The sequence below is a fragment of the Amblyraja radiata genome, chromosome 3 (assembly GCF_010909765.2).
Source record: "Amblyraja radiata isolate CabotCenter1 chromosome 3, sAmbRad1.1.pri, whole genome shotgun sequence".
In the NCBI taxonomy this organism is placed as follows: Eukaryota; Metazoa; Chordata; class Chondrichthyes; order Rajiformes; family Rajidae; genus Amblyraja; species Amblyraja radiata.
Window position 1 is genome coordinate 43,937,701 of NC_045958.1, and position 26,467 is coordinate 43,964,167.

Below are 26,467 nucleotides of genomic sequence, written 5' to 3' on the forward strand. Positions count from 1 at the left end.
TTTTGGATTCTGGACAAATACAGTGTATTATGTAAAATTCAAAAAATGTTATTGTGGAGTTGTATAAATGTCACAGACAGAATTGAAATTAATATGAAGAGGAGGGTGTCATTCATAAACTTATTTGGGCAGTGGTGACGGGGAATAGTTACATCCAGTGGATGGCTTGTGCCATCAGTCATTTCCCAAAGGAACCTTGCAGCAAGAACAAGACAGTGATTTCTAATGTACTGCAAAAGAGTAATTTAAAAAAACTAGCCGCTAGCTTTTGAAAACTGACGTAAATGGAGATCCAGATAAGTATCCAATATATGTTCTGCGATGACAGAAAGTGGCCCCATAATGGTTGACATTAAAGTTGTGGAAATATGCAGTTCCCTATTCAGCAACATTGCCCATAATAATTATATACAGAACAACACATTGTGCTTGTAGATACCAAAACTGTGTCTCTTTTACATTACATTTTAAAATAAACATTTTTTATTATTGCTGATCACTTGGTGAAGGGGAGAGAAGCTTACAAAACATCAGACTGATGTTTCATTTATGGCTTAGTCTAGGATAAATTTAATTAAATGTTGTAAAGGTCTTTTATTGTCACGTGTAGCAATTAAGGTACAGTAATATGCAAATTACTATATAGCCATACAATAGACAATAGGTGCAAGAGTAGGCAGTTCGGCCCTTCGAGGCTGATCATCCCCAATCAGTACCCCATTCCTGCCTTCTCCCCATATCCCCTGACTCCGCTATCTTTCAGAGCCCTATCTAGCTCTCTCTTGAAAGTATTCAGAGAACCGGCCTCCACCGCCCACTGAGACGGAGATTTCCACAGACTCGCAACTCTCTATGTGGAAAAAGTGTTTCCTCATCTCCATTCTAAATGGCTTGCCCCTTATTCTTAAACTGTGGCCCCTGGTTCTCGACTCCCCCAACATCGGGAACATGTTTCCTGCCTCTAGCGTGTCCAAACCGTTAATAATCTTATATGTTTCAATAAGATACCCTCTCATCCTTCTAAACTCCAGAGTATACAAGCCCAGCAGCTCCATTCTCTCAGCATATGACAGTCCCGTCATCCCGGGAATTAACCTTGTAAACCTACGCTGCACTCCCTAATAGCAGGAATGTTCTTCCTCAAATTAGGGGATCAAATTAGTACACAAATCAGTTTTTGCTACCAAAGTGGATAACCTCACATTTATCCACATTAAACTGCATCAGCCATGCATCTGCCCACTCTGTCCAAGTCACCCTGCATTCTCATAGCATCCTCCTCACAGTTCACACTGCCACCCAGCTTTGTGTCATCTGCAAATTTGCTAATGTTACTTTGAATCCCTTCATCTAAATCATTGATGTATATTGTAAATAGCTGGGTCCCAGTACCGAGCCTTGCGGTACCCCACTAGTCACTGCCTGCCATTCTGAAAGGGACCCGTTAATTCCTACTCTTTGTTTCCTGTCTGCCAACCAATTTTCTATCCATGTCAGCACTCTATCCCCAATACCATGTGCCCTCATTTTGCCCACTAATCTCCTTATCAAATGCTTTCTGAAAGTCCAGGTACACTACATCCACTGGCTCTCCCTTGTCCATTTTCCTAGTTACATCCTCAAAAGAAATCCAGAAGATTAGTCGAGCATGATTTCCCCTTCGTAAATTCATGCTGACTCGGACCGATCCTGTTACTGCTATCCAAATTTCATCTTTTATGATTGATTCCAGCATCTTCCCCACCACCGATGTCGGGCTAACTGGTCTATAATTCCCTGTTTTCTCTCCCCCACCTTTCTTAAAAAGTGGGATAACATTAGCTACCCTCCAATCTACAGGAACTGATCCTGAATCTATAGAACATTGGAAAATGATTACCAATGCGTCCACGATTGCTAGAGCCACTTTCTTAAGTACCCTGGGATGCAAACCATCAGGCCCTGAGGATTTATCAGCCTTCAGTCCCATCAGTCTACCCAACACCATTTCCTGCCTAATGTGGATTTCCTTCAGTTCCTCCGTCACCCCATATTCTCTGCCCACTAGTATATCAAGAAGATTGTTTGTGTCCTCCTTAGTGAAGACAGATCCAAAGTACCTGTTCAACTCATCTGCCATTTCCTTGTTCCCCATAATGAATTCACCTTTTTCAGTCTTCAAGGGTCCAACTTTGGTCTTAACAATTTTTCCTTTTCACATACCTAAAGAAGCTTTTACTATCCGGGGTCTCCTGCACTCCATGTTTACTCCCATTTCTCTCAGTCACAAACCTTCGTTCTCCCTGTATCCTTGGCGTGACAACCTCATTGTAGGTCCTGTCCAGGAAACTCTCATTATCCCGGATGGCCCTGAGGTCATCCAGCTGCTTCTCCAGTGCCCCAACACGGTCCTTCAGTAGCTGAACCTGGACACACTTACCACAGTTGTAGCAGCCAGAGGCCTCCCACATCCCGCGAGCATCACACTGACTCATCTTACCCATCATGTATTCACCGCGTCCCGTCCTCTTCAGCTGTGTGCGTAGTATCCTCTCCTAAGACTCTCGAGCCAAAGACTCACACTTTTCTCTCAAGGCACTACCTCACAAAGCTGCTCCCCGAGAGCAACCTTGCTTATGTTGGCTGATAAATTACCTGATTCACCAATTTACAAATCAAATTCCTCAGTTTAAAACTGTATTTTCCCTCTGATTCACCTTCTTTCCCACGGGTTTCAGCCAATAATCTCTTCTCCCTGCCTCTGATTGATTGTTGCTTCTCCGATCTCCACATTAGGACTGGGCTAGGACTGGCTTTTTGGCAGCACAAATACATAAAAGTTAACAAACATCCACCACTGCAGATTCCCTACATTCCTCACGGTGATGGAAGGCAAAAAAGTCCAATCTTCTTCCTCTTTATTTCTCCTGCAGTCGGGGCAGTCTAACCATCCATCAGGGCGATCAAAGCTCCCGCAGCCGGCGGTCGAAATGTCCGCGTCGGGGCGGTCGAAACTCCCGCGGTTTGGAGTTTCCGAAGTCGGCCTCTGACCAGAGACTGCGGGCTCCTTGATGTTAAGTCCGCAAGCACCCACGGTTGGAGCTCCGAGGTCGATCCCTGGCAAAGGAATCGCGGGCTCCGCGATGTTAAAGTCCCGTAGGCTCCCCGCGGTGGAGCGCTCGAAATCGGTCTCCAGCAAAGGCCTCCAACTTGTCGATGTTAGGTCGCAGTGCGGACGGAGATACGATATGGAAACAATCGCATCTCCGTCGAGGTAAGTGATTAGAAACAGTTTCTCCCAAAACCCCCCTCCCACATAAAACAATCTAAAGAACACTAAAAACATACATTTAACACGTACTACTTAAACACAAAGAAGGAAAGGATAGACAGACTGTTGGCGAGGCAGCCATTGCTGGCGCCACCCGGTGGTCCAAAATACCAGGTAATGGATAATTGCAAGACGATAGGAGGGTGGGAGGATGAAGGAGAGTTGCCGCATTATTGCCATGTTTTTTTAAATGTTTTTTTTTAGCGTACGCACCCTTGATTTATTAACTAATTTTTATTTTGACCAATAGTTAAGAGGTAGAAAGGGAGAGTGTAAGAGTCCTCGATAATAATTGCATTGTATTGTAACAAGATCAGATTCCAATGTAATTTTGTTGTGCACGACTGGTACAATCTCATCTATTTCTACAACTGCTGCTGCAGTAGAGTTTCCCAGCACATCTATGTCAACAGAGATCATTGTCAACCATGCTGGCAGCTGCACTGAAACAGACCGCAGTACGATCAAAACGGCTTGCCATGCAGTGGTTTTTGGAGGCAGGTGTTGAGCAACTGATTACTATCTTTGAAGATGACAATCCTAATTTGAAATACGGTGTTAGATCTGATTGCAGGATGCAACATGCCAATCTTTGATGGAGTCAACTGTATCAGATGACAGATCTGTCTAGATGATCATCAAAACTTTAAGATTTTTAATCGGCCATCTGGGAGCAGTAACAGGAAGAACCTTTGCCATCAACATAACCTTTCTCGAGCTTTAATTCACCAGCTCCATCATAATTTCAGCAACTGTGACAGTGCTGGCTCTCACCCCCTGTAGACTATTCCTAAAGGCTACCAAGAGGACAAAGTGATGATTCTTCGCTAAGCTGGAGCCGTAGGCAGATGCGAAACATGTGGCAGGGCTTGTCGCTAACACCTATAATACAAAACTGGCTCGTGGAGGAGCTGCAGCATGTCTAGATGAACCCGATGCTTTTCAAGGACGTTCAATAAGGAGAACAATGACATAACTGCACAAGCCTCCGGAGCCCACGATGATCCTGGAATCTTGGATTTGGCGGCTAATGTCAGAGTATCCTTCAAGAAGGTGCATCAAGAAGATGTGTGGTGCCCAGAAGATGCATTGGGCTGAGTGCTAAAGACCTGTGCGGACCAACAATACTTCTGTAGTCTAAGGCTCCTACCTGCTTCGAAAGGGCATGGAATCATACAGCACAGAAACAGGCCCTTTGGTCCAACTTGTCCATGCTGACCAAGATGCCACATCAATCTGACCAAGATGCCCCATCTATGTTAGTCCTACCTACCTGCATTTGTCCCTTATTCTTCTAAACCTTTCCTATCCATGTACCTGTCTAAATGTTTATAAAATGTTGTTATTGTAACTGCCATAATTACCTCCTCTAACGGGCAGTTCCATGTATCCATGTGTGAAGAAGTTGCTCTTCTGGTTCCCAGTGTTCCTGGACCAGGTGAGACTGTCTGTAATTTGCACTCCGAGGAACTTTATGCTCTCCACTCTCTCCACCGTGGTGCCACTGATATTGAGGGGTGTGTGTTTTGGCTGCGCCCTCCTGAAGTCGACAATCATCTCCTTTGTTTTGTCGATGTTTAATGCTAAATTGTTGATGCCGCACCGGTCCACCAGTTGTTTGACTTCCTCCCTGTACATCGATTCTACCTGAGAAAGCTCAAAACAGGCCTCACTCCCTACCAACATCCTCAGGACTTTTTACAGGGGCACAGTGGAGTCTGTACTCACGTACTGCATTAACATGTGGTACTCCAACTGTAACTACTCAGACAGGAAGGCTCTGCAGAGGGTAGTGAGGGGAGCAGAGAGGATCATTGGCGTCTCCCTACCCTCGGAAAAAGAACTGTTCCAGAGCCGCTGTTTGAAAAAGCTCTGAGAATAGCTAAGGACAAACTGCACCCCCTCCACACACACCTGGATCTCCTGCCATCAGGCAAGAGATACCGTAGCAGCAAAGCCCCGACTACCAGACTGCTAAACAGCTTCCTGCCACAGGCTGTGAGGCTGCTAAACAGTCACTCCACCTGATTCTGCCGCTTTGCACTGACAATTTAATAACTCCGGCACTGGCCACTCAAATCAGCTGCCCTGGAGATTTTAATGACTGTTTTTACTGTATTTTAATGTTGCTGTTTTACCTGCTTTTAATTATTTATACTGTTTCATCAGGGACTGGATTGTTTTTACTGTTATTATGTGTGAAATGTTTAAGTTTTATGTGCGATGCTCCGGTATTCCCTGGGAAACGTCTTCTCATTTTGCACTGTACAACTGTTGCTTTGCAAGATGATAATAAAGGTTGATTGATTGATTGAGATCCATCAATTCCACAACACTCACCAGGCACTCACTGTGAAGTTCCTGCCCTGGTTTGATTTCCCCAACATTTTAACAAGTTCCAGTCTAATTCCATCGAAGTTGGCCTGCACTTCAGAATTTTAACTTGTGGGCCCCGCCTTGTCTGTATCAATAACTATTTCAAAGTTAATAAAACAGTGATTGCTCTCACTCACACTTCAGTCACTTGCCCTTCCCAATTTCCTAAAACTCAAGTTTTGTCCTCTCTTTTGTAAAGCCCACTACATATTACCTGAGGAAACTAACCTGAATACATTTGACAAATTCCACTCTGCCTAAGCCCTTGGCACTTTGACAGTCCCAGTCTATATAGGGACTGTCAAATATATAGATAAACCCCCTACTATCATAACCCTATTAGTCTTGCAGCTGCCTGCAATCTCCCAACATATTTGTTCTTCTAATTCCTTTTGATTATTTCACGGTCAATTGTGCACTCCTTACGAAGTGACCACCCCCCTCCCCACCCCATTCCTCAGCTCCACCCATATCCTTCACTATATGAACCATCAGTAATATCGTGTTACTGCTGCTTTGACGTTCTCTTTGATCAATAAAACATCACCCCCTCTTACCCCTACCACTATCTCGCCTGTAGCACCTGTACCCTGGAACATAAGGCTGCCAGTCCTGTCCCACCCTTAGCCAGGTGTCTACAGACCTATGCATGCCCTGAGTGCATCCGCCATACCCGTTGGACTTCCCACATTAAAATAAATGCAAGTCAATCCAACTGCCCTTCCTCTTTCCCTGCTGTGCCCCTGTCTATCTTGTCCACTGAACTTGCTTTCATCCCCGCAGGCTGCCAGCCACTGGCCTGTCTCAGTCCTGCTGCATTGAAGCTGCTCTTGGGCATCTATTGTACCGATACCTAAGAAGTGCATGGTGATTTGCCTCAATTACTTGTGCATCCACCGCAATGGACTACTTTATGGCCAAATCAACGGCCTCAGCAATGATTGGGAAGGAACTGCAGATGCTGGTTTACATCGAAGATAGACATAAAATGCTGGAGTTAGTCAGTGGGTCAGGCAGCATCTCTGGATAGAAGAAGGTTCTCGACTCAGCGTCACCCATTCCTTCAATCCAGAGATGCTATCTGTCACGCTGAGTTGCTCCAGCATTTTGTGTCTGCCTCAGAAATTATCTGGGTCTGCTTTAATTTGCCTTTGGTGCAACGTCAATAGCATTTGCTTTATCACTGGCTCCCCACTCTGTTCTATGCTATCTGGATAACAGAAATATTTATGTTAGGTTGTTGATCATTGGCTACAGCATGGCATATAATACTATCGTCCCCTCCAAGCTCCATGACCTGGAGCTCTATAACTTCCTTTGCAACTCAACCCTTGATGTTATCGGCAGACCACAATCAGTGCAATCGGTAACGTCTCACTGACCATCGACGCAGGTACATCTCGGGGCTACATGCAGAGCCTCCTGCTCTTCTCCCTTTACACACATGACCTTGTGGCTAAGCACAGTTCCAATGCCGTCTACAAATTCGTGGACAACACCACTATTTTTGGCCAAATCATAGGTGGTGATGAGTTAGCGTAGAGGTGTTGGATGGAATACCTGGTTGAATAGTGCCACAACACAATTTCTCTCCAAAAATCAACAAAACCAAGGAAGTATTCGATTTCAGAAAGGGGAAGTCAGGCGTCCATTTGCGACTTTTCATTGGTAGGTTGTTGGTGGCGAAAGTTATCAGCTGACCAGTCCTTGGCTCAGCATGTAGATACTATCACAAAGATGGCCTTAAGACATAGGAGCAGAATTCAGCCATTTGACGTGTTAGCTCCGCCATTCAATTATGGTTGATCTATTTGTCCCCATTCTCCTGCCTTCTCACCGTAACCTTTGACGCCCTTACTAATCTATCAATCTCCACTTTAAAAATACCTAATGAGGCCCTTGTGCTGAATGTTTAATCAATGGAGTAAATACGACGGAGGTGGACTAACTGGAGGGATGGAATGGAGTCTTTATAGAAAGTAATTTTGGAGAAAATGACTGAATATTGCTGTATGGCCTATTGAATCTCAAACATCAGCTAATTGCTAGAAGAGGTTGTTGACAGTACTTCCAAGCAGCACTTTTGTTTCGCTCATAAACTTCTCTCTGATGACCAGTTCGGGTTTTGCAGGTGAAGAATGTGTGAAGAATTTCACCCCCGGTGAAATAGCCAAGGGTCATAAAAGAAAAAACACTCCAATGGTTGTTGGAAGTGTATCACGTCTACTCCCAACTTTGGTTTACAATAACCTGGATTGAAACACTTCTGATTATGCAAGCTTTGATAAATGAAGACAAATTAAATCTTCTGTGACACTCTATCTGTACTGGGGAAAAATGCAATAAGCAAATGCATTGGCCAATGTTACATTACCCTTTCTTTCTAAGTTATATATGTAACCCTGTGTACTTGTGGCTGCCAAGGTCGCCAATATGCTAATCATCTGGTGATGTGCACCTTCCACTAATTGACCCAGGCTGCAGTGTATTCATATGGGAGGCCTGTTTTATATTTATTAATTCATCTTTGGCTATTTTTGGTTATCAATCTAACTTATTTTATTTACTTGACCTTGCGTCTATAATTTGTGCTATCCCTTTGACTTCAAGATCCTGGGATATATCAAGTTTCTGGACCACTTGACCTCCTGAATACAGGAATTCAACTAGAACTGTTTGTACATCATGCTTACATTGTAATTGTAATTAATTTATTAGCCAAGTATGTAAACCTACAAGGAATTGGATTTGCCAACGGTCATACAAAAAAGCATGAAGATACATAACCACATAAAAATTAAACATAGACTTAAACAGCCACCACAACGGCGTGTGAGAATCCCCAGAGCACACAGCATAAGCGGAGACCCACAGCCATCAGTTCAATGTCCGGGCCACACACGCTGCTTCACCATGATGTGACCAGAGTTGGAACGACCGCTGTCACTCTTTCTGCAGTCCCTGTCCGCCTGAACAGTCAGAAACCCATCCACACTCGCACTAGACTACGGGATGTCCTCATGGAGCTTTGTCCCCGCAAAACACCGAGATCACTGCACTCACGGCATTCCCTCCGAATCCTCACCAGTGCAGGCAGCATGTCCATCTTGTTTTTTCAGCGACCTCACATTCCCCATTGTGATGGAAGGCAAATAACTTATACCTTCTTTCCTCCTTTTCTCCCACGGTCGGGAGATCAAAACTTTCGCAGTCGGGGCGATTGAAGCTCCCGCAGTCGCGATCGAAACTCCCGCGATCGGGGCGGTCGAAGCTCCTGTGGTTGGAGCTCCCGCAGTCGATCCCTAACAAAGGGACCACCAGCTCCACGATGTTAAAGCCGCAGTGCAGACGGAGATACGATGAAAAAGTTGCATCTCTGTCGAGGAAAGAGATAAAGGTTTCCTCTAACCCCCCCACCCCCACCCCCACCCCCACATAATACAAAAACTAAAGGTACACCAAAAACATACAAGTAAACACAGACCAAAACAGCAAAAGAAGAAAAAGATGAACCAGGCTGTTGGCGCGGCTGCCAGGTACGGCACCACCTAGGTGTTATTTATCGTGGTATTCATTTTACAGACTACAGGTCTACATTTAAATCACACTTTTTAAAATACATAGGGTATGAATCTGTGTTTTTTGCTCAGAATCATCGATGTGCTGTTTAATTTGCAGTCTGTGATCTAGTGAACAAGTCCTTTGTCACTAAGGAGATGTTATTCTGTTTAATGTTAGGCGATTATCACAATGAAATTGTTTGATGCGGGGGGGGGGGAGGGGGGTAGTGCTTCCACACCTCGAAAAAAAAATTCCTTAAATAGAATCCCAAATTACCTGGAATTTGTTGGTATTTCCTGAAATTTTCAAAAATGCTTCCTGTGCTATTTTTTTCTCTCTGTGGGCACACAAAACAGAACAAGGCAAACAGATCTATGTAACTACACCGTATCTGCTTGTTTCTGTTACTCACTTGTACAGTGTTATGCAAGGCAGCTTTCGTTGTCTTCGTTTTGTCAACCTGCTCTCATGTGTCTCAGTCTCTGCTCTGTCTCCCTCCCTCTCTCCCTCCCACCCTCCCCCATTTTCCCTCTCCCCCTTTCCCTCCCTCCCTCCCTCTCCCCCCTCCCTCCCTCCCTCCCCAATGTCTAAATTTATCAATTATTTTCAAAGGTTGATAGATGAGTTTACTCTTGTAATGATTCTGATGCAGGTACAGCAGACAGTGAAGAAAGCGAATGGCATGTTGGCCTTTATAACAAGATGAATCGAATATAGGAGCAATGAGGTCCTTCTGCAGTTGTACAGAGCCCTAGTCAATATCAATACAATTAGTCTGAAGAAGGGCCAGAATGACTGCTGGGGTCCCTGGATGGAGTCAAGGGAGGAGGTATAAGAACAGGCGTTACATCTCTTAGGGTTGCAGGGGAAAGTACCTGGGGAGGGAGTGGTTTGGGTGGGATGAGTGAACAAAGGAATTGCCGCGGGTGCAGATTTGGCAAAACTGATGCAGATGGGAAGATGTGATTAGTGGTGGGATCCCTTTTGAGGTGATGAAAATGTCAGAGGATGATGTGTCGGATGCGGAGGCTGGTGGGGTGAAATGTGAGGACCAGGGGATCTTTGTTCTTGTTGCGTCTGAGGGAGTCGGAGCAGAAGAGACATGGGTGAGGAATCCATCCATGACAGCTGGTGGGAAACTCTAGGTTTCTGTGTATAACATTTACAATATAAACACTTCCATTTATATACTTTTATTCAGCTTTGCAAAATCTCCCAAATGCTTTTGTAGTCAAACAAGTTATTTTGGAATACAGTTACTGCTATAACATATGAAAATATATTGGTGAAATAGGATAATTGTTAGCTTGGTTTTCTATAATGACTTTCTATGTCAAGAAATTAAACGTGGCAATAAGTGAATAATTCAGTTTTCCAATCGTAGCATGTATGGATGTTGTGGATCTGAAAACAAATATTGCAGTTGCTAGACATTTTCAAGCAAAATACTGAATTGTCCACTGAACTTGTTGCTGCTTTTTGGTATGAACAGACAAGATAATTTTTCATTAAATGTTCTAATTTTACGCATGACCTCAGCCAATGGGTGGTAAGGCTCTTAACAGCAGCTTTCCATTGAATCATCACAATAAGAAAGGACCACGTTAGCTCAATCTTGGAATCAAAATGTACCAGTTTAAGTGTTCTACAGTAAGTTTTTTTCAACAGACATTTTTCCCCCACTCGTATTTTACTAAATTATTCACCATATTTGCTCAAATCTGAAGTTCTTTTACCTCATACAGGCAGCTGCCATGTTGATCCATGCCCATCTACAATATTCAATATTCCCCAGTTTCATAATTATGATCTGTGTTGTCTTCTGTTGTCTAAATTTTAACAATCCCTTTGTCATCCCAGATCCAATGGTTACTTTATGATGGGTGGGTGGCCCGATTTGCTGAATCACTGGTTAATTTGGACTAATAAAGAAACGGCCATTGTCAACCTACAAGCGGTGGAAGTTTAATCCATTAGTTCAAACTTCCTGGTGCACGAATACCCGGAGGTGGGCAGGAATTTGGCCGTCACTTCTACGGTGTGGAGATAGGTGACAAATGTACTTAAAATTGATTGCATTAAAAAAAAAAGTAAGCTAGTCATCTGTGAATGTCACACCAAGGGAACTGCAAGCAAGACCCTTGGTTTGTTCTGAAAGTGTATTTAAGGGCCTGTCTCACTTTCACGACCTAATTCACGACCTCTGCCGAGTTTGCCCTTGATTCAAACTCGCAGCATGGTCGTCACGAGGTCATAGGAGGTCGTAGGTAGGTTGTGATGCTAGTCGTAGGTACTCGTGGCATCAAGTAGGTCGGGAAGTTTTTCTAGCCTGATGAAAAATGTCCACGAGTAAAAAAGGTTGTGAATTAGGTCGTGAAAGTGGGACAGGCCCTTTATCAGCAGCTGGTTGGAAATTGGATATGTCTTCTGAGGTAGCGATGCTAATTTTCATTTGTTCATTTTGCGGTTGCAGCATTAGGTGGTAGTTTTGGGCTCAGAAAATTCCAAGCAACAATGTCCCTCCAACACTAATGACAAAATGATCACACTTCCCTGGATTTTATGCCCCCCCCCCCCAAAGAAAAAACAAGATTGGGTGACCTTTCTTTTTCTCTCAATGTCGTTCAGTGTTAACTATTCTCTTGAGACTGTCCCTGCATCAAATAATAGTCATGTCATCAAAACTAGCTGTACAGTCACTGTGGATAATTCTTATAGGACAAAGGAAAGAACAAGCTCATTATTAGCTGATATTTTAAAGATCACTGATAAATTGGACCATACACGTTACTGTCAAAGCTGATATGTCATTAGCTTTATTTTAAAAAGGGACAAATATTTTGAAAAATGGTAAATATATTGAGAAATCTAGACTTTTCATTAACTCTTTTTTTTCTCTTGATTGCATGGAAGCATTTCACAGTTCGTCAGAAACTGGAAGAGGGCTGAATTGGTGACAGCAGCTTCTGGATATCTGTGTAAAGCCGCAGCAGTGTGACTCATTAATGTGAGTAGTTGGAAATAGGGCGAAAGTGGTGCTTGTCTGGTTGGACTAGTAATGAGCAATGGAAGGCATCGAGATTTTACTCTGCCTGCATGCAGATTCTCAGGGAGGTGGCGGGGGTTGGGTGGCGATTACCTGGCGAGTCAAGAATGAGCTGATAAAGCCATTATTATTCAAGCAGTACGGGCAGCACAGTGGCGCAGCGGTAGAGTTGCTACCTTACAGCGCTTGCAGCGCCGGAGACCCGGGTTCGATCCCGACTACGGGTGCTGTCTGTACGAACTTTGTACGTTCTCCCTGTGACCATGTGGGTTTTCTCAGTGATCTTCGGTTTCCTCCCACACTCCTAAGACGTACAGGTATGTAGGTTAATTGGCTTGGTGTATGTGTAAATTGTCCCTAGTGTGTGTAGGATAGGGTTAATGTGCAGGGATCCCTGGTCGGTGCAGACTTGGTGAGCCGAAGGGCCTGTTTCCGCGCTGTATCTCTAAACTAAAGTAGGATGCTTTAAGTCCACTTGACTCCACTTCAGGTCCAGTTAGTTTACACTAGCATATGATTTCCATAATGAATGATGTAAAAATATATTTCTGTACCACCCTATTTAACACATACAGCAATGTTTTTGTGCTGAAATTTAAATCATATAGTCACAAAGACTGGTAATCATTGTTCATGTTTATTTGAACCATGGAGCTTTATTTGAACCATGGAGTCTTTTTGGACAGAATGAAAATGGGAGTCAATTAGATACCTCGGGGTAAGAGGAAGATTTATTTTGCTGTAAATATTGGCGAACTGAGTGGGTTTTATCAACAATCTAGTAGTTTTATGCCCACCATTACTGATGCTCGCTTTTCATTCCAGATGTATATCATGGCTTGAATGTTAAATGCCTTTTCCTTGGCTGTAAGAGTGAGATTGGAACTGGTGACCAGATCAGTTGTCTAGGTGTCTGGATATTGGTCCAATAACGTAACCATTATGCCACTGTATCCTTAGTATCATCTGTAGCTGGGAATGCTGCCATATTTTTAGAAATCCTCTGAACAGGTATTCAAAAGCAAAGCCATAGATTGTCACATATACTGTTTCTTCACACACTCTGAGATGCTTTTACAGCATTTAATGTGCATTTTTATTTATGATCCGCTCTGTTCTTGGATCTGGACTAAGCAACATAATTCAACTTCGTGTCCCCAAAAATGTTTCGTTAAGCAGCACATTCAACCAGCTTTTCTAACAATTGTATCGTGCTGTGGCTGATAACAACTCCTGCGACACTCACAGATTGTAGTTTCTAAGGAAACCAGATTTATTGGTCATTAGCTACAGTTCGTTGCAACTATTCTGATTTTTATTGTTTGAATTTAGATAAATGGAATAATAGTGAAAATCCATTTAATGCAATTTGCTTCTGTGGATGAGTTGATCTTATTCATTTTCTTCCTTAAGACTTTCTTCCTAAACACTAAGACTGTTCTTCCTAAAGACTGCGAAAATAGATCATTAGCTTTGATTTTTACCAAATCTGTATGCTTAAGATCTATTCAAACAATTCCTAAGAATGCGATGAAGCCTATTGAGCAAAAAGGTGGATCAATTCCTTGTGAATTGATGGCTAATATGTATTATATCCAAGGGATATATTAAATATACAAGGGAGGTGCCGTGGTAGTCTGGCGCGCTGATCTCTACAAGGCTGAGGCCACACGCCAACTCAGAGGTGTCTACCTCTGAAGAAGGGCGTTGGCCCGAAACGTTGCCTATTTCCTTCGCTCCATAGATGCTGCCGCACCCGCTGAGTTTCTCCAGCATTTTTGTCTACCTTCGATTTTCCAGCATCTGCAGTTCCTTCTTGACCATTTTATCTACTCCACTGTGATATCTCCTCAAGGTATGCCTACTTTGAAGAAATTCTCCTCCTCCCTCCAAACACAGTTTTACAACCTCCTCTCTGACTGCCCCCCCTCACCACTGGAAACTGGAGGAGCAGAACCTCATATGGGCAGTCTGCATCCCAGTGGCCTGAACATTGACTTCTCCAATTTCCAGCAACCCTTGCTGTCTCCTCAGCTCTCCCTCTTCCCTCTGGATCCTCCTCTTCCTTTCTTCTTCCCACCCCCCCCCCCCCCCCCCCCCCACCCTGCATCAGTCTGAAGAAGGGTTTCGGCCCGAAACGTTGCCTATCTCCTTCGCTCCATAGAAGCTGCCGTACCCGCTGAGTTTCTCCAGCATTTTTGTCTTCCTCCTACTTATCGTTGGACCATGACCCCACAGACGAGCACCAGGCCACTATCTCTAGCACCATCACTGACTTCCATCAACTCCGGCTCCCTGCCCACCCAAGCCTCCAACCTCATCATTCCCCAGCCCCGCACGGCCCGATTTTACCTTCTTCCAGTTTGCACCTCAGTAGTATGAACATTTACTTCTCTAATTTCAGGTAGTCCCTACTTTCTCCTCCCCTTCTCAGCTCTCCCTCAGCCCACTGTCTCCTCCGCTTCCTTTCTTCTTCCCCTCCCCCACCCCCCTCCCCCACCCCCTCCCCCCCCCCCCCCCCCCCCCCCCCCCCCCCCCGACCCTCATATCAGTCTGAAGAAGGGTATCTATGTATGTATTGTTGATCTATGTACCACTGTTTGTAGCAAGTTAGTACCTGAACTAATGTAAAGCGCTTTGGTCAACGAGAGTTGTTTTTAAATGTGCTATAGAAATAAAATTGACTTGACTTGACTATTTCCTTCGCTCCATAGATGCTGCCTCACCCGCTAAGTTTCTCCAGCATTTTTGTCTACCTTGTATTATATCCAAATAGCTTTACTAAGATTCCGTGCTATTGGGTGATATTCCACTAAACATAAATCTAATTCATTGCTTGAGTTTTAAAATAGTGATAATTATTGAAGTTGCTTTATTGCTTATGTTTTGTGGAGTCTATAAAATCGATATACACTGTCATATTTGGATTTAATTATTTCCATTCAAGGCATCTGGCCAAAATCCACCATTGAACGTTAGATTTCTGTGACTGTCTTGAGGTTATGAGAAAGCAAGATGTCTGCCTGCTCCTGCCCCACAGAACTCATCTCCAAATACCTTTACTCCATCTTATCTAGTCACCCCATCCCCGTCCAGTCCATTCTGTCCTACATTTGAGACATCTCACACTACCTTCAATACTTTTCAATTCCTAGGCCCCCATTGCCTCATCTTTACCATGGACGTCCAGCCCATTTACAATTCCATTCCCCACCAAGCAGGTCTCTAGTCTCACTGGTTCTTCATTTTCCCTCTTCTAGCACTCTCCCCCGCCTGGTAGAACTTGTCCTCGCCCATAACAACATCTCCTTTGACTCTCACTTCCAGTTAAAGTTGTAGCCATAGGCACTCGTACAAGCCCCAGCTTTGTCTGCCTTTTATTGATGATGTCAAACAATCTTTGTTTCAAACATACACCCGCACCATCCCCCTTCTCTGCTATATTGACGACTGTTTCGGGGCTGCCTCCTGCACCTATGCAAAACATGTTGATTTCATTAACTCTACCACTAGCTTCCATCCCCCCCTTAAATTCACTTGGATTATATCTGATACCTCTTTCCTTTCTTGATCTCTCTGTCTCCATCACAGGAGACAGACTATTAGTTGATGTCTACTACAAACCTATTGACTCACAGTTATCTGGATTGCACCACCTCCCAACCTGTCTGTTGCAAAGATGCTATTCCCTACTTTCAATTTCTCCATCGCATTTACTCCCAAGATGAGGCTTTCCATTCTAGAACAACTGTGATGTCCTCTTTCTTTTGGTAAATGTGGTTTTCCCTCTGCTGTTATAGATGGATCCCTCACCAGCATATTCTCCTTGTACCGTAGTTTTGTTTCACTTCCCCCTCCACTAGACGGAATCAGGATAGAATTCCCCTGGTTCTTGCCTTTCACCCTGCTAGCCTCCGCATCCAACATATCATTCTTTGATATTCCCGCCACCTTCTACATGATCCATGATCAGTTGCTTCTTCCCCTTTCCACAGAGACCACTCCCAAAGCAATTCCTTGAGTCACTCATCCTTTCCCAAAACACCCCCACCTCAGGTACTTTCCCCTGCAAACGCTGGATAAGTGATAGCTGTCTCTATATCTCCTCCTTCCCATCCATCCATGGACCCCAGCAGTTATTCCAGGTGAGACAGAGGTTCATGTGCATCTAATCTTATCTACTGCATTTGGTGCACCCAATGTGGCTTCCTGTATATCAGCGAGACCAAGCGTAGACTAGGTAACCTTTTCACCGAACACTTGCGCTCGTTCCTCCAAGGTCTGTTGGTTCTCCCAGTTGCTAACCATTTTAACTCTCCTTCCCGTTCCCATAACGATCTTTCTGCCCTGGGCCTCCTCCGTTGCCATAGAGAGGCCACACACAAATTGGCCACAGCACCTCTTATTCCGCTTGGGTATCTTACAGCCTCAAAGTATGAATAGATGAATTATCCAATTTCCTGTAGCCCACCTGGTTGCATGGCCATTTCTCCTCTCCTCCCCTTTTTCCCCATCCTCTTCCACCTATGTTCCTTCTTCTGGCTTTGCATTCCGTGCCTTTTCAATTCTTATGTCTCTCTACCTTGTGCTTTTTGGCTTTTCATCTCTGGCCTTTGTCCAACCATCTGCCAGTCAATAACCCCACTCTCCTGTATCCACCTATCACTTGCCAAACGTTGTCCCACCCCCACCTCTATTCCAGCTTTCTCATCCCCCACCACAATCAGTCTGAGGAAGATTCCTGATGCAAAATGCCGCTATCCGGGACCTCGAGAGCTGCTGCCTGACCTGCCGAGTTATTCCAGCTCTTTGACTTTTTTATTCTTCCACCTCTGGCATAGCCTGCCTTGTATATTTAGGATATTATATCTCATAAATACATTGCAAACACAAGACAAATTGACTTCCAAGATTGATCAACATTACTGTGGCCAAGAAAGTATCGAGGTTTGTCCCTATACTTTCAAAACATTTCAGCTAGATTGACCATGAGAATAATATTGCGTAAACTCCGGAACGTTACTACTCTAATTACTCTTAGACTTTGAATTTGAGTTATTAGACTGAGTTATTTCATATCCTACCTCTCCAATGCAATTGATTTCTCACCTATCTATTATTGGAGGAAACTCAAATTCGTGTTACCGCATATATTTAATTTTAGTGATACACTGAACTGATAACATAGACTCTGATATTTGTTTTGTAAGTTAACTGTTCAGTAATTGTTGTTGTTCAAATTACTAGGTAATCTGACCAAGGCCTTTGGATACAAGCTCCTCTTGTGCTGTTAAGCAACCATGGTCATCAAACAAGGTAAGAGTGTTAAGCAAAATTAGAAGTACAAATGTAGAAATCCACTAGGGTAGGAAAGTTATAAACATTATGGATATGAATCCAGTAATATAGGGAAAAAATGTTTTGTACAGTGTATGAACGTTGGCATGCCAGGGTTTCTTATCCATCCCTAATTGCCCCAGAACAGTTAAGAGTCAACCGTTTTAGTATATCTGTTGCTGCATTTTGGCTCAATTAGGAAAAAGTGACAGACTCTGAAGAACTTCAATGCATGTGGATTTTATGACTATCAACGTAAAACAGCTTTTTGCTAAATTCCATATTCCGATGCAAGGAACTGCAGATGCTGGTTGACAAAAAATTGGACAAAATGCTGGAGTAACTCAGCAGATCAGGCAGCATCATTGGAGAACATGGATAGGCAATGTTTTCACGTTTCTGGTCAAGATGGAAGAGTACAGGGTTTGGGGAAAGGGAGGCGAGAAAGTGGGAGAAATCGGTACACAACCAGGTGGAGCACAGGGAAGAGAAAGGGAAATAAAAAAGGGAGGCGGGAAGAGAGGTAGGTAAATTACAATTTGAAACATTGCATGGAGAATCATTCTGAAAAAATGTACCTCCCCTGCTTAGTTACAGTGGGAATCCTGATATTCCATGCTCCATAGCTGATTTCTGTTGGGCTGGAAGTATCAGTGGCTGTTACATTGTTTAATAGAATATTGTTGCACAAGTATCAATAGAAGTGATTGCTTGTCAATTTTCAAAGCAACTGTTAAGTGGCTTCTTGAAAAATAAAACTGGTAGCCTAAGTTCTTAAGAGACAATGTTGTCTGATCACTGCAGGGAGATTACATGTAAACCGTTTGAGTTTCAAAACTGGTTGTCATTTAAATACAAACTTTATGAAAGCTTATTTCTATGTATGGTTTTGATAAATTAGGCCTTTTTAACCTGAGGAAGATCTGTATTTACGACCTAATTAAAGGTGAATAACTTGTGAGCTTAACCTGCTTTATCCCTATGTCTTTAATTATTGGTTGGGCAATTAATATTTAACTTGGATGTGATTTTGAGATTCAGGGCATGATTTATAATCTAGTTTCTTTGGCAGTTTGCCAAGGGAATTGGTTACACAATAGTATGTAACCATCATTATGAAGGCTGGAAAGAAAACATAATCAATTTTATTGGTACAGTTGCTGCTTGTGCTTAAAACTGGAGGAGGTTGACTTTTGGTGAGGATTTAAGTCTTCCTCTATTCTTGGGATATATTTGGCAAGGTCATAGAATCCATTGTTCTATGGTTTTGTTCTTTGGATGGGCAGCAACTGCTCTTGTACAAGTTGAAGCCATTGAAGACATTTTTTAATGCTATCAATCGATTCCAGATAGATGTTCCCCCCCCCCCCCCCCCAATAAATACCTGTAAAGTAATTAAAATGATGCCATAATGTTGCATGTAAAGCAACGTACCTAGTTACAATGGCACGGTTTTTCCATTTAGTTAAAACCGTGATTCATTTTGATTAGTTTATCTGCTGGCAAAGTGTATTTCCTCGTGAGATTTGGGCACCAAAGCATTTGGAGATTACAAGGTTTGGAAGTAAATGTTCTTTTAACAGATATGAAAAACCATTTGCTTTGTCCAATTAAACTATCTTAAAGTAATAGAATAAGATGACAATATGAACAGTGAACATGTATAGTTCTAAGTTGCAAAGTACACATCTGAAATGCACAATCTGTTTTTTGCATCAATTATATTATCGAGCAATCCAACATTCCATGTTGTAAAATTCTTAGTGAAAGGGTTATTTGAAAGTAGCCTAGTCTTTAACAGAGGAAAATGTGCTTGGGTAAGGAGACATTGTTGATTTCACTTAATTCCTCTAATCAATGACTAAAATATAAATGTGTGAAATATGCATATTTTGGTGATATGGGAAGTTAGTTGTGCTGTAATGCTTGTTTCCATAACATGAATTGTCTATAATGCAAGTGATGAGTCATGGAACACTATTTGCATTGTGGGCTGAATTGGTTCTAATGTGATTTCAACCAGGAACTGGAGAACCACTTAGGGTGCAGAGAGTTTTAATGACAACTAGACCAGGTGGGACCTGTTGGGTCCCGCCCCCCAACGCTATGGGTGGGGGGGGCAGCATCACGCGGGGGGGGCTGGTCCCTGTACGCAATATTCCACCACTCACCCATTGCTCCCAACTGCGCAGGCGCGGCTGACAGGTTCCCGCTGTGACATAGAAGATGGAGGCATTACTGTGCAGGCTAAGTGTAGACCCGTTGGGTCTGCTCCCCCAACGTAAAATTCCACCACTCACCCACAATATTGCAACACTCACCCATAGCCCCCAACTGCGCAGGCGCGGCACATTTCTCCTCATCCCCCAGCACTCCCTCCCCCTCCTCTTCACCCTCCCTCTTCAATCCTAGAGAGGGAGGGGGGTGGCAGAGAAGGAGGAGGGTGGCAAAGAGGGAGGGGGGTGGCAGAGAGGGAGGGGGTGGCAGAGAGTGAGGGGGGGGGGCAGAGAGGGAGGGGGCAGAGAGGGAGGGGGGCAGAGAGGGAGGGGGGCAGAGAGGGAGGGGGCAGAGAGGGAGGGGGGCGGCAGAGAGGGAGGGGGGCGGCAGAGAGGGAGGGGGTGGCAGAGAGTGAGGGGGTGCAGAGAGTGAGGGGGGGGGGGCAGAGAGGGAGGGGGGCAGAGAGGGAGGGGGGCAGAGAGGGATGGGGGCGGCAGAGAAGGATGGGGTGGAGAGTGGGGTAGAGAGCGAAGGGGGTAGAGAGGGTGGGAGTGAGGGTAGATAGGGAGGGGGCATCTCCCTCTACCACCCCACTCCCCACCCCATCTCCCTCCTCTTCATTTCCCTCACCCTCCTCCCCTCACTCCCATTCCCTGCCCCAGGACCTACGCAGGTCGTATAGCAGCGCCATGGCCTGGAACTCGGCCTGGTTCTCGTACTCAGCCCAGCCCTGACTTGGTTCCAGCGGCGGCTGTTTTTTCGGCCCTGGGCTCGGCTCTCATTCCAGCTCGAGCACCAGGCTCGGCTCCAGCCAGGGCCCGGCACCACCCTCGCCACCAGCGGCCGCCAGGCAAGTGCGCTGCAGTGCCCCTCCCTCCCGGAGTGTTCCGTCCTGCCTTGCAAGTCGACTATGACGTCACTCGGGTTTTATCCCCTTTTTAAAAAACTTTAAACGATTAAAAAGTGCGCTAATATAGGCGGGAATGCGACGGGAAGATGTTTATCACCTCTACGGGAACAATGTGAGCAGAATGTGTGAAAATGGGATGGCTGTGGCCTAGCGTTTGGAAGAAAATAGGAAAATAGAAATTGGCACACACACATACACACAGACAGCCACAAACAAGACGAAGAGTTTTAGTAATAGTACAGATGTTGCCAGGACTTGATATGCCGAGTTAGATGGAGAGGTTGAGCAGGTTGGGACTTTATTCCTTGGAGCGCAGGAGGATGAGGGGTGATCTTATAGAGGCGTATAAGATCATGAGAGGAATAGATATGATAAATGCACAGAGCCTAGAGTAGGGGAATGAAGAACCAGAGGATATGGGCTTAAGGTTAGGGGGGAAGATTTAATAGGAACCTAGGCATTTTTTAATACAAAGAATGGTGGATATATGGAAGGAGCTGCCAGAAGAGGTTGTTGAGCCAGGTATTATCACAACATTTAAAATATATTTGAGCAGGTGCATAGATAGGATAGGTTTAGAAGGATATGGCCAAGCGCAGGCAGGTGGGACTAGGATAGATGGGGCATGTTGGTCGGCATGGGAAAGTTGGGCTGGAGGCTGTTTCCATGATGTATGACTATGACTCTTACAACTTGTATTCTATGTGAAAATAAGTGCACAATAAAATAAACGGGGGATGGGGAGGATTGGATTATTGTATTACTGTGCGATGAAGAAAGCCATATATACACACTTATTTGTTTATCAGTAGGATTTACATAGTATGACATATAATTGTGATAGTTTAATTGAAAAATTATTACTCCTTTGTCATTGTCAACTCTGCAATTAACAATGGGTTGGGTCCAAACACAAATTAGGGATCTGATGTAATATAAAATCAGCTGCCTCTCGTGACTGTACAAATACAAGAAACCAGCTTATTAAGTGCCACTGAACATCATTGCATGTCCTGCCCTACCAGGTGCTGGCTCGAAGGGCCAAATGGCCTCCTCCTGCACCTATTTTCTATGTTTCTATATACTCTCTGGAGATTGTTTTTGAAAAACATGGCACATGTGTTGTATGCGTTTGTTTTGAATCATGTCTAATGGAGCTGTGTAGCTGTAGCATTTGGTTATTCACTCTAAATTGGAAAATATGCATTGTTGCAAGCACTTAGCGCTAGAAATATGCTCTGATCATCCACTTAAAGCATACTGATCATGCTAGAGAGTTAATACAGCATAACATTTACATGTACTTGAATCTCTTTTCAAGTGATTATGGATTTTTCTCTCTAAAAGAATAAATGTCATACAAGTCCCTGCCTGAAATATGGTTATAATAATGCATTATTCTGAAATTAAAAAGCTTGCCAGTTGGAATTTTTATGCTGAGGCTTTTCCTTCTGTCAACATATCCTCCATATACTGTTTGAAGTGAATCGAATCATTGCAGAAAATTAGACAGCCAAGCCTTTTATCTCTAAGATTATGAAAATCTGCAGGAAGACCTAATATATTTAGAATACCTGCCATGTGCATTGGAGTTCTATGAATCGCTTGTAATTAATGTCTTCTTTTCAGCCCAGTCCCTAATAAAGAGGGAAGATAATTCATAAAGCATTAATTCTTTCATTCACAATTCTATCTGTTCAAAAATGCAGATGGACCAGAATAAATGTTTACATTCTGTTTTAATTTACACTGGATTAAAATATTAATGCCACTTTAAAATGTTGAAATTAACTATTGCAAATAAGAATATCACTTTTACACTCTCCCTTTCTTAACCCTTTTTTTCCTATTCAGCAAACAAAACCCACCCCCCTCCAAATGAAAAGGTAATTTGCCTTATTAAGCAGTTTGCTGTTCATACTCAGACCTGACCTGCCAATACCATTTCTGAAAACAGGCGCTCCTGCCCTGTGCAGTTCTACAAACAGTTAGGGCTGTTTGTCCTATCAGACATCACCTTCCCAAAGCATGCAATGTGGGACATGATATAAGAATAGAATTAAACTTGTTAATTAGCAATCGTCCAACTCTGAGCTGCTCGGCAAGGGCCACAGCACACCACCTGGCCCTATAAATGGTTCATTGCCTGGTTCCAGTGGTTGCACAAGCCAATGTTTGTGGAGATTATGAATCTTTAGTTTAGTTTAGAGATACAGCGTGGAAACAGGCCCTTCGGCCTATCGCGCCTGTGTCGACAACCGATTTCCGGTACACTAATGCTATGTCCTACACCCACTTGGGACAATTTACAATTTTGCCAAGCCAATTAGTGTACAGACCTGTACGTCTTTGGAGTGTGGGAGGAAATCGGAGCTTCCCGAAGAAAACCCACGCAGGACACGGGGAGGAAGTACAAACTCCATACAGACAGCACCTGTAGTCGGGATCGAACCTGGGTCTTTAGTGCTGTAAGGCAGCAACACTACCACTGCACCAGCTTGCTGCCCTGTTTAAGTTTAGCAGAACTATAGGAAAATTAACAACACTCCTTGTAATGGATATTTTATTCATGTCATAGACTGGGATGACAATAAGGTTGCACATAGAATAAGCTGTAGGTCAGGTAAACCAATCCTGGCCAAATACCTGCTGGTCTCAGAACATCATGATTTGTACCAGATCCAAACAACGTGGCAGTAATTTGTGCTGGGAGACAACAAAATGGTATATTTTTAGATCGGGAAATCAAGCTCCTGCTTGGCAGCTGCACACTTAGGTCGTAGCACAAGGTGATCAATTTTTAGATCTCAATGCATGGGAACATCACGTGTTTATTCCAGAACTGAATCACATAATTCACCACTCAGCAAACCCTACGAGTTACGAGAGGCCTGGAGAGAAGAGGCTTGGAACTAATATAATAGCCATATTGGCAAGATTCAGCAGAGCAGGAAGGAGAAAAATAGAAGGACATGTTCCCATACAGGCCATTGGTGCAGCATCTGTGGCAGCGGGTCCCCATCAAGTATTTGGACCATTAATTGTGCAAAGCTTATGGGTGGAATGTACACCACCTCCAGCTGAGGGAATTCTTAAATGGCTACCTCAGAATGCTGGAAGGTTATAAGCCTTTTGGGAAACCCAGCAAACCCAGCAATTTCTACTAATGTTATTTCCTGTCGCCTTGATGCCACCTGCAAATGAGTGTGCAAATCCACATCAAATGTCTGCCTGGATTTATAGCCAAACAAACAGTGGCAAGGGCATCGTACGATTTAACACTATTCTGGGGAATATAGAGGAAGCCAAAGCTTGTTAGCTGCATACAAAATTGGAGGACAGATGGCACGAGCAGATTGGGGTTTAGTTCATTCAATATTGTACCCCTTTCAGCACCTCCAGCAATGTGCAAAATAGCTCTTGCCCAATACCTAATCAAGGAAGGTTTTAGGCCGTTGAAGAACCCCTGCGTGGCCACTTGGTGGCAGCAGGATTACACTTGTTCCAACACAAGGGCAGCAAAGTTGTGGGGCATCTCCTCCACCTCCTCATCAGTTCTTGTTTTTCGAGACACAGCGTAGAAATAGGCCCTTTGCCCTACCAGGTCCGTGCTGACCTGCAATCACCCATACACTAGTTCTATCCGATATACTAGGGACAATTTACAGAAGGCAATTAATCTATAAACTTGTGCTTCTTTGGAACGTAGGAGGAAAATGGAGCACCTGGAGAAAACCCACACGGTCACAGGGAGAGCGTACAAACTCCATACAGATAGCACCAATAGTCAGCAATGAACCCTAGGTCATTGGTGCTGTAAGGCAGAAGCTCCACTACTGCACCACTGTGCCGCAAGGGAACATAGGAGCAGTTCCAAAAACATCGAACAGAGGCAATCCTATTCAAAGTCCAACCTCTGTACGATCAGCATCTCAGCATCCCAATACACCAGCTCAGCATGGATGAGGTTATCGACAAACTAGACAAACTCCTCGGGCCAGGACACTCGTCCACAAACCTGACGGTCTGATGTGCGAACTAGAGAGTTTTTCCTGCAGCTCCATCCTTTGAAGAACAAACTTATAAACCGGCTTATTTATTATGAGGCTGAAGGACATTCAGGGATCATTTATATGTTATGGAAATGACTATCAAGTGGAAGGAACATCACGGAAATGCCTCGTCATTCGCAATAGAATATGAAAGGACAGGGCTCACCACAATGGACCACTCCCTCTCCTATATTGCATTAAAAGCAAGCAACAGTGTGTACAGGCACGATCTAACAAAATGTGAGGAGGGTAAAGGTCAATGTTAATATATTAACACCATGCAGGAATATTCTAGTCACAACTATACTCAAAATGTTCAAAATAAAGAATGAGCTAAAGACATTCCTAGTCTCATCTTTCCATATGCCAAGTTCCAAATTTTGTGGACATATCCAATCCTGCTGTGTTGATATGGGCGCGGATATCTCTGTACTGAATTCAGATATTATTAAACAGGATCAGTGCTGGATCAGGTCATTGCAACGAGGAAGAAAGATTCCAAGGGGAGTTAGGGGCGACCGTGACTGACAAGGGAAGTCAAGGACGGTATGAAAATAAAAGAAGAAGTATAACATAGCAAAGATGAGCGTGAAGCCAGAGGATTGGGTAATGTTTAAAGAGCAACAGAAGATGACACAAAGCTGGGGAGCAGTGTTAGCTGTGTGGAGGATGCTAAGATGACTTGGATAGAAACATAGAAATTATGTGCAGGAGTAGGCCATTCGGCCCTTCGAGCCTGCACCGCCATTCAATATGATCATGGCTGATCATCCAACTCAGTATCCCGTACCTGCCTTCTCTCCATACCCTCTGATCCCCTTAGCCACAAGGGCCACATCTAACTCCCTCTTAAATATAGCCAATGAACTGGCCTCGACTACCCTCTGTGGCAGGGAGTTCCAGAGATTCACCACTCTCTGTGTGAAAAAAGTTCTTCTCATCTCGGTTTTAAAGGATTTCCCCCTTATCCTTAAGCTATGACCCCTTGTCCTGGACTTCCCCAACATCGGGAGCAATCTTCCTGCATCTAGCCTGTCCAACCCCTTAAGAATTTTGTAAGTTTCTATAAGATCCCCTCTCAATCTCCTAAATTCTAGAGAGTATAAACCAAGTCTATCCAGTCTTTCTTCATAATACAGTCCTGACATCCCAGGAATCAGTCTGGTGAACCTTCTCTGCACTCCCTCTATGGCAATAATGTCCTTCCTCAGATTTGGAGACCAAAACTGTACGCAATACTCCAGGTGTGGTCTCACCAAGACCCTGTACAACTGCAGTAGAACCTCCCTGCTCCTATACTCAAATCCTTTTGCTATGAAAGCTAACATACCATTCGCTTTCTTCACTGCCTGCTGCACCTGCATGCCCACTTTCAATGACTGGTGTACCATGACACCCAGGTCTCGCTGCATCTCCCCTTTTCCTAGTCGGCCACCATTTAGATAATAGTCTGCTTTCCTGTTTTTGCCACCAAAATGGATAACCTCACATTTATCCACATTATACTGCATCTGCCAAACATTTGCCCACTCACCCAGCCTATCCAAGTCACCTTGCAGTCTCCTAGCATCCTCCTCACAGCTAACACTGCCCCCCAGCTTAGTGTCATCCGCAAACTTGGAGATATTGCCTTCAATTCCCTCATCCAGATCATTAAT

The 26,467-nt window shown here is 44.0% G+C and overlaps 1 protein-coding gene across 5 annotated transcripts in view; it reads left to right on the forward strand.

Annotated features, from left to right (window-relative positions):
* LOC116970974 (spindlin-Z-like) overlaps window positions 1–26,467 on the forward strand; it is a 66,859-nt gene that overhangs the window by 12,280 nt on the left and 28,112 nt on the right. For 3 of the 5 annotated variants that reach the window (XM_033017722.1, XM_033017721.1, XM_033017720.1), the window contains exons 2-3: window positions 12,161–12,254; window positions 17,541–17,609. In XM_033017722.1, the coding sequence (XP_032873613.1) occupies window positions 17,594–17,609 (16 nt within the window). In that variant the 5' untranslated portion in view covers window positions 12,161–12,254; window positions 17,541–17,593. The remainder of the gene's footprint in view (window positions 1–12,160; window positions 12,255–17,540; window positions 17,610–26,467) is intronic. The other 2 variants (XM_033017723.1, XM_033017724.1) reach the window with 1 other exon arrangement.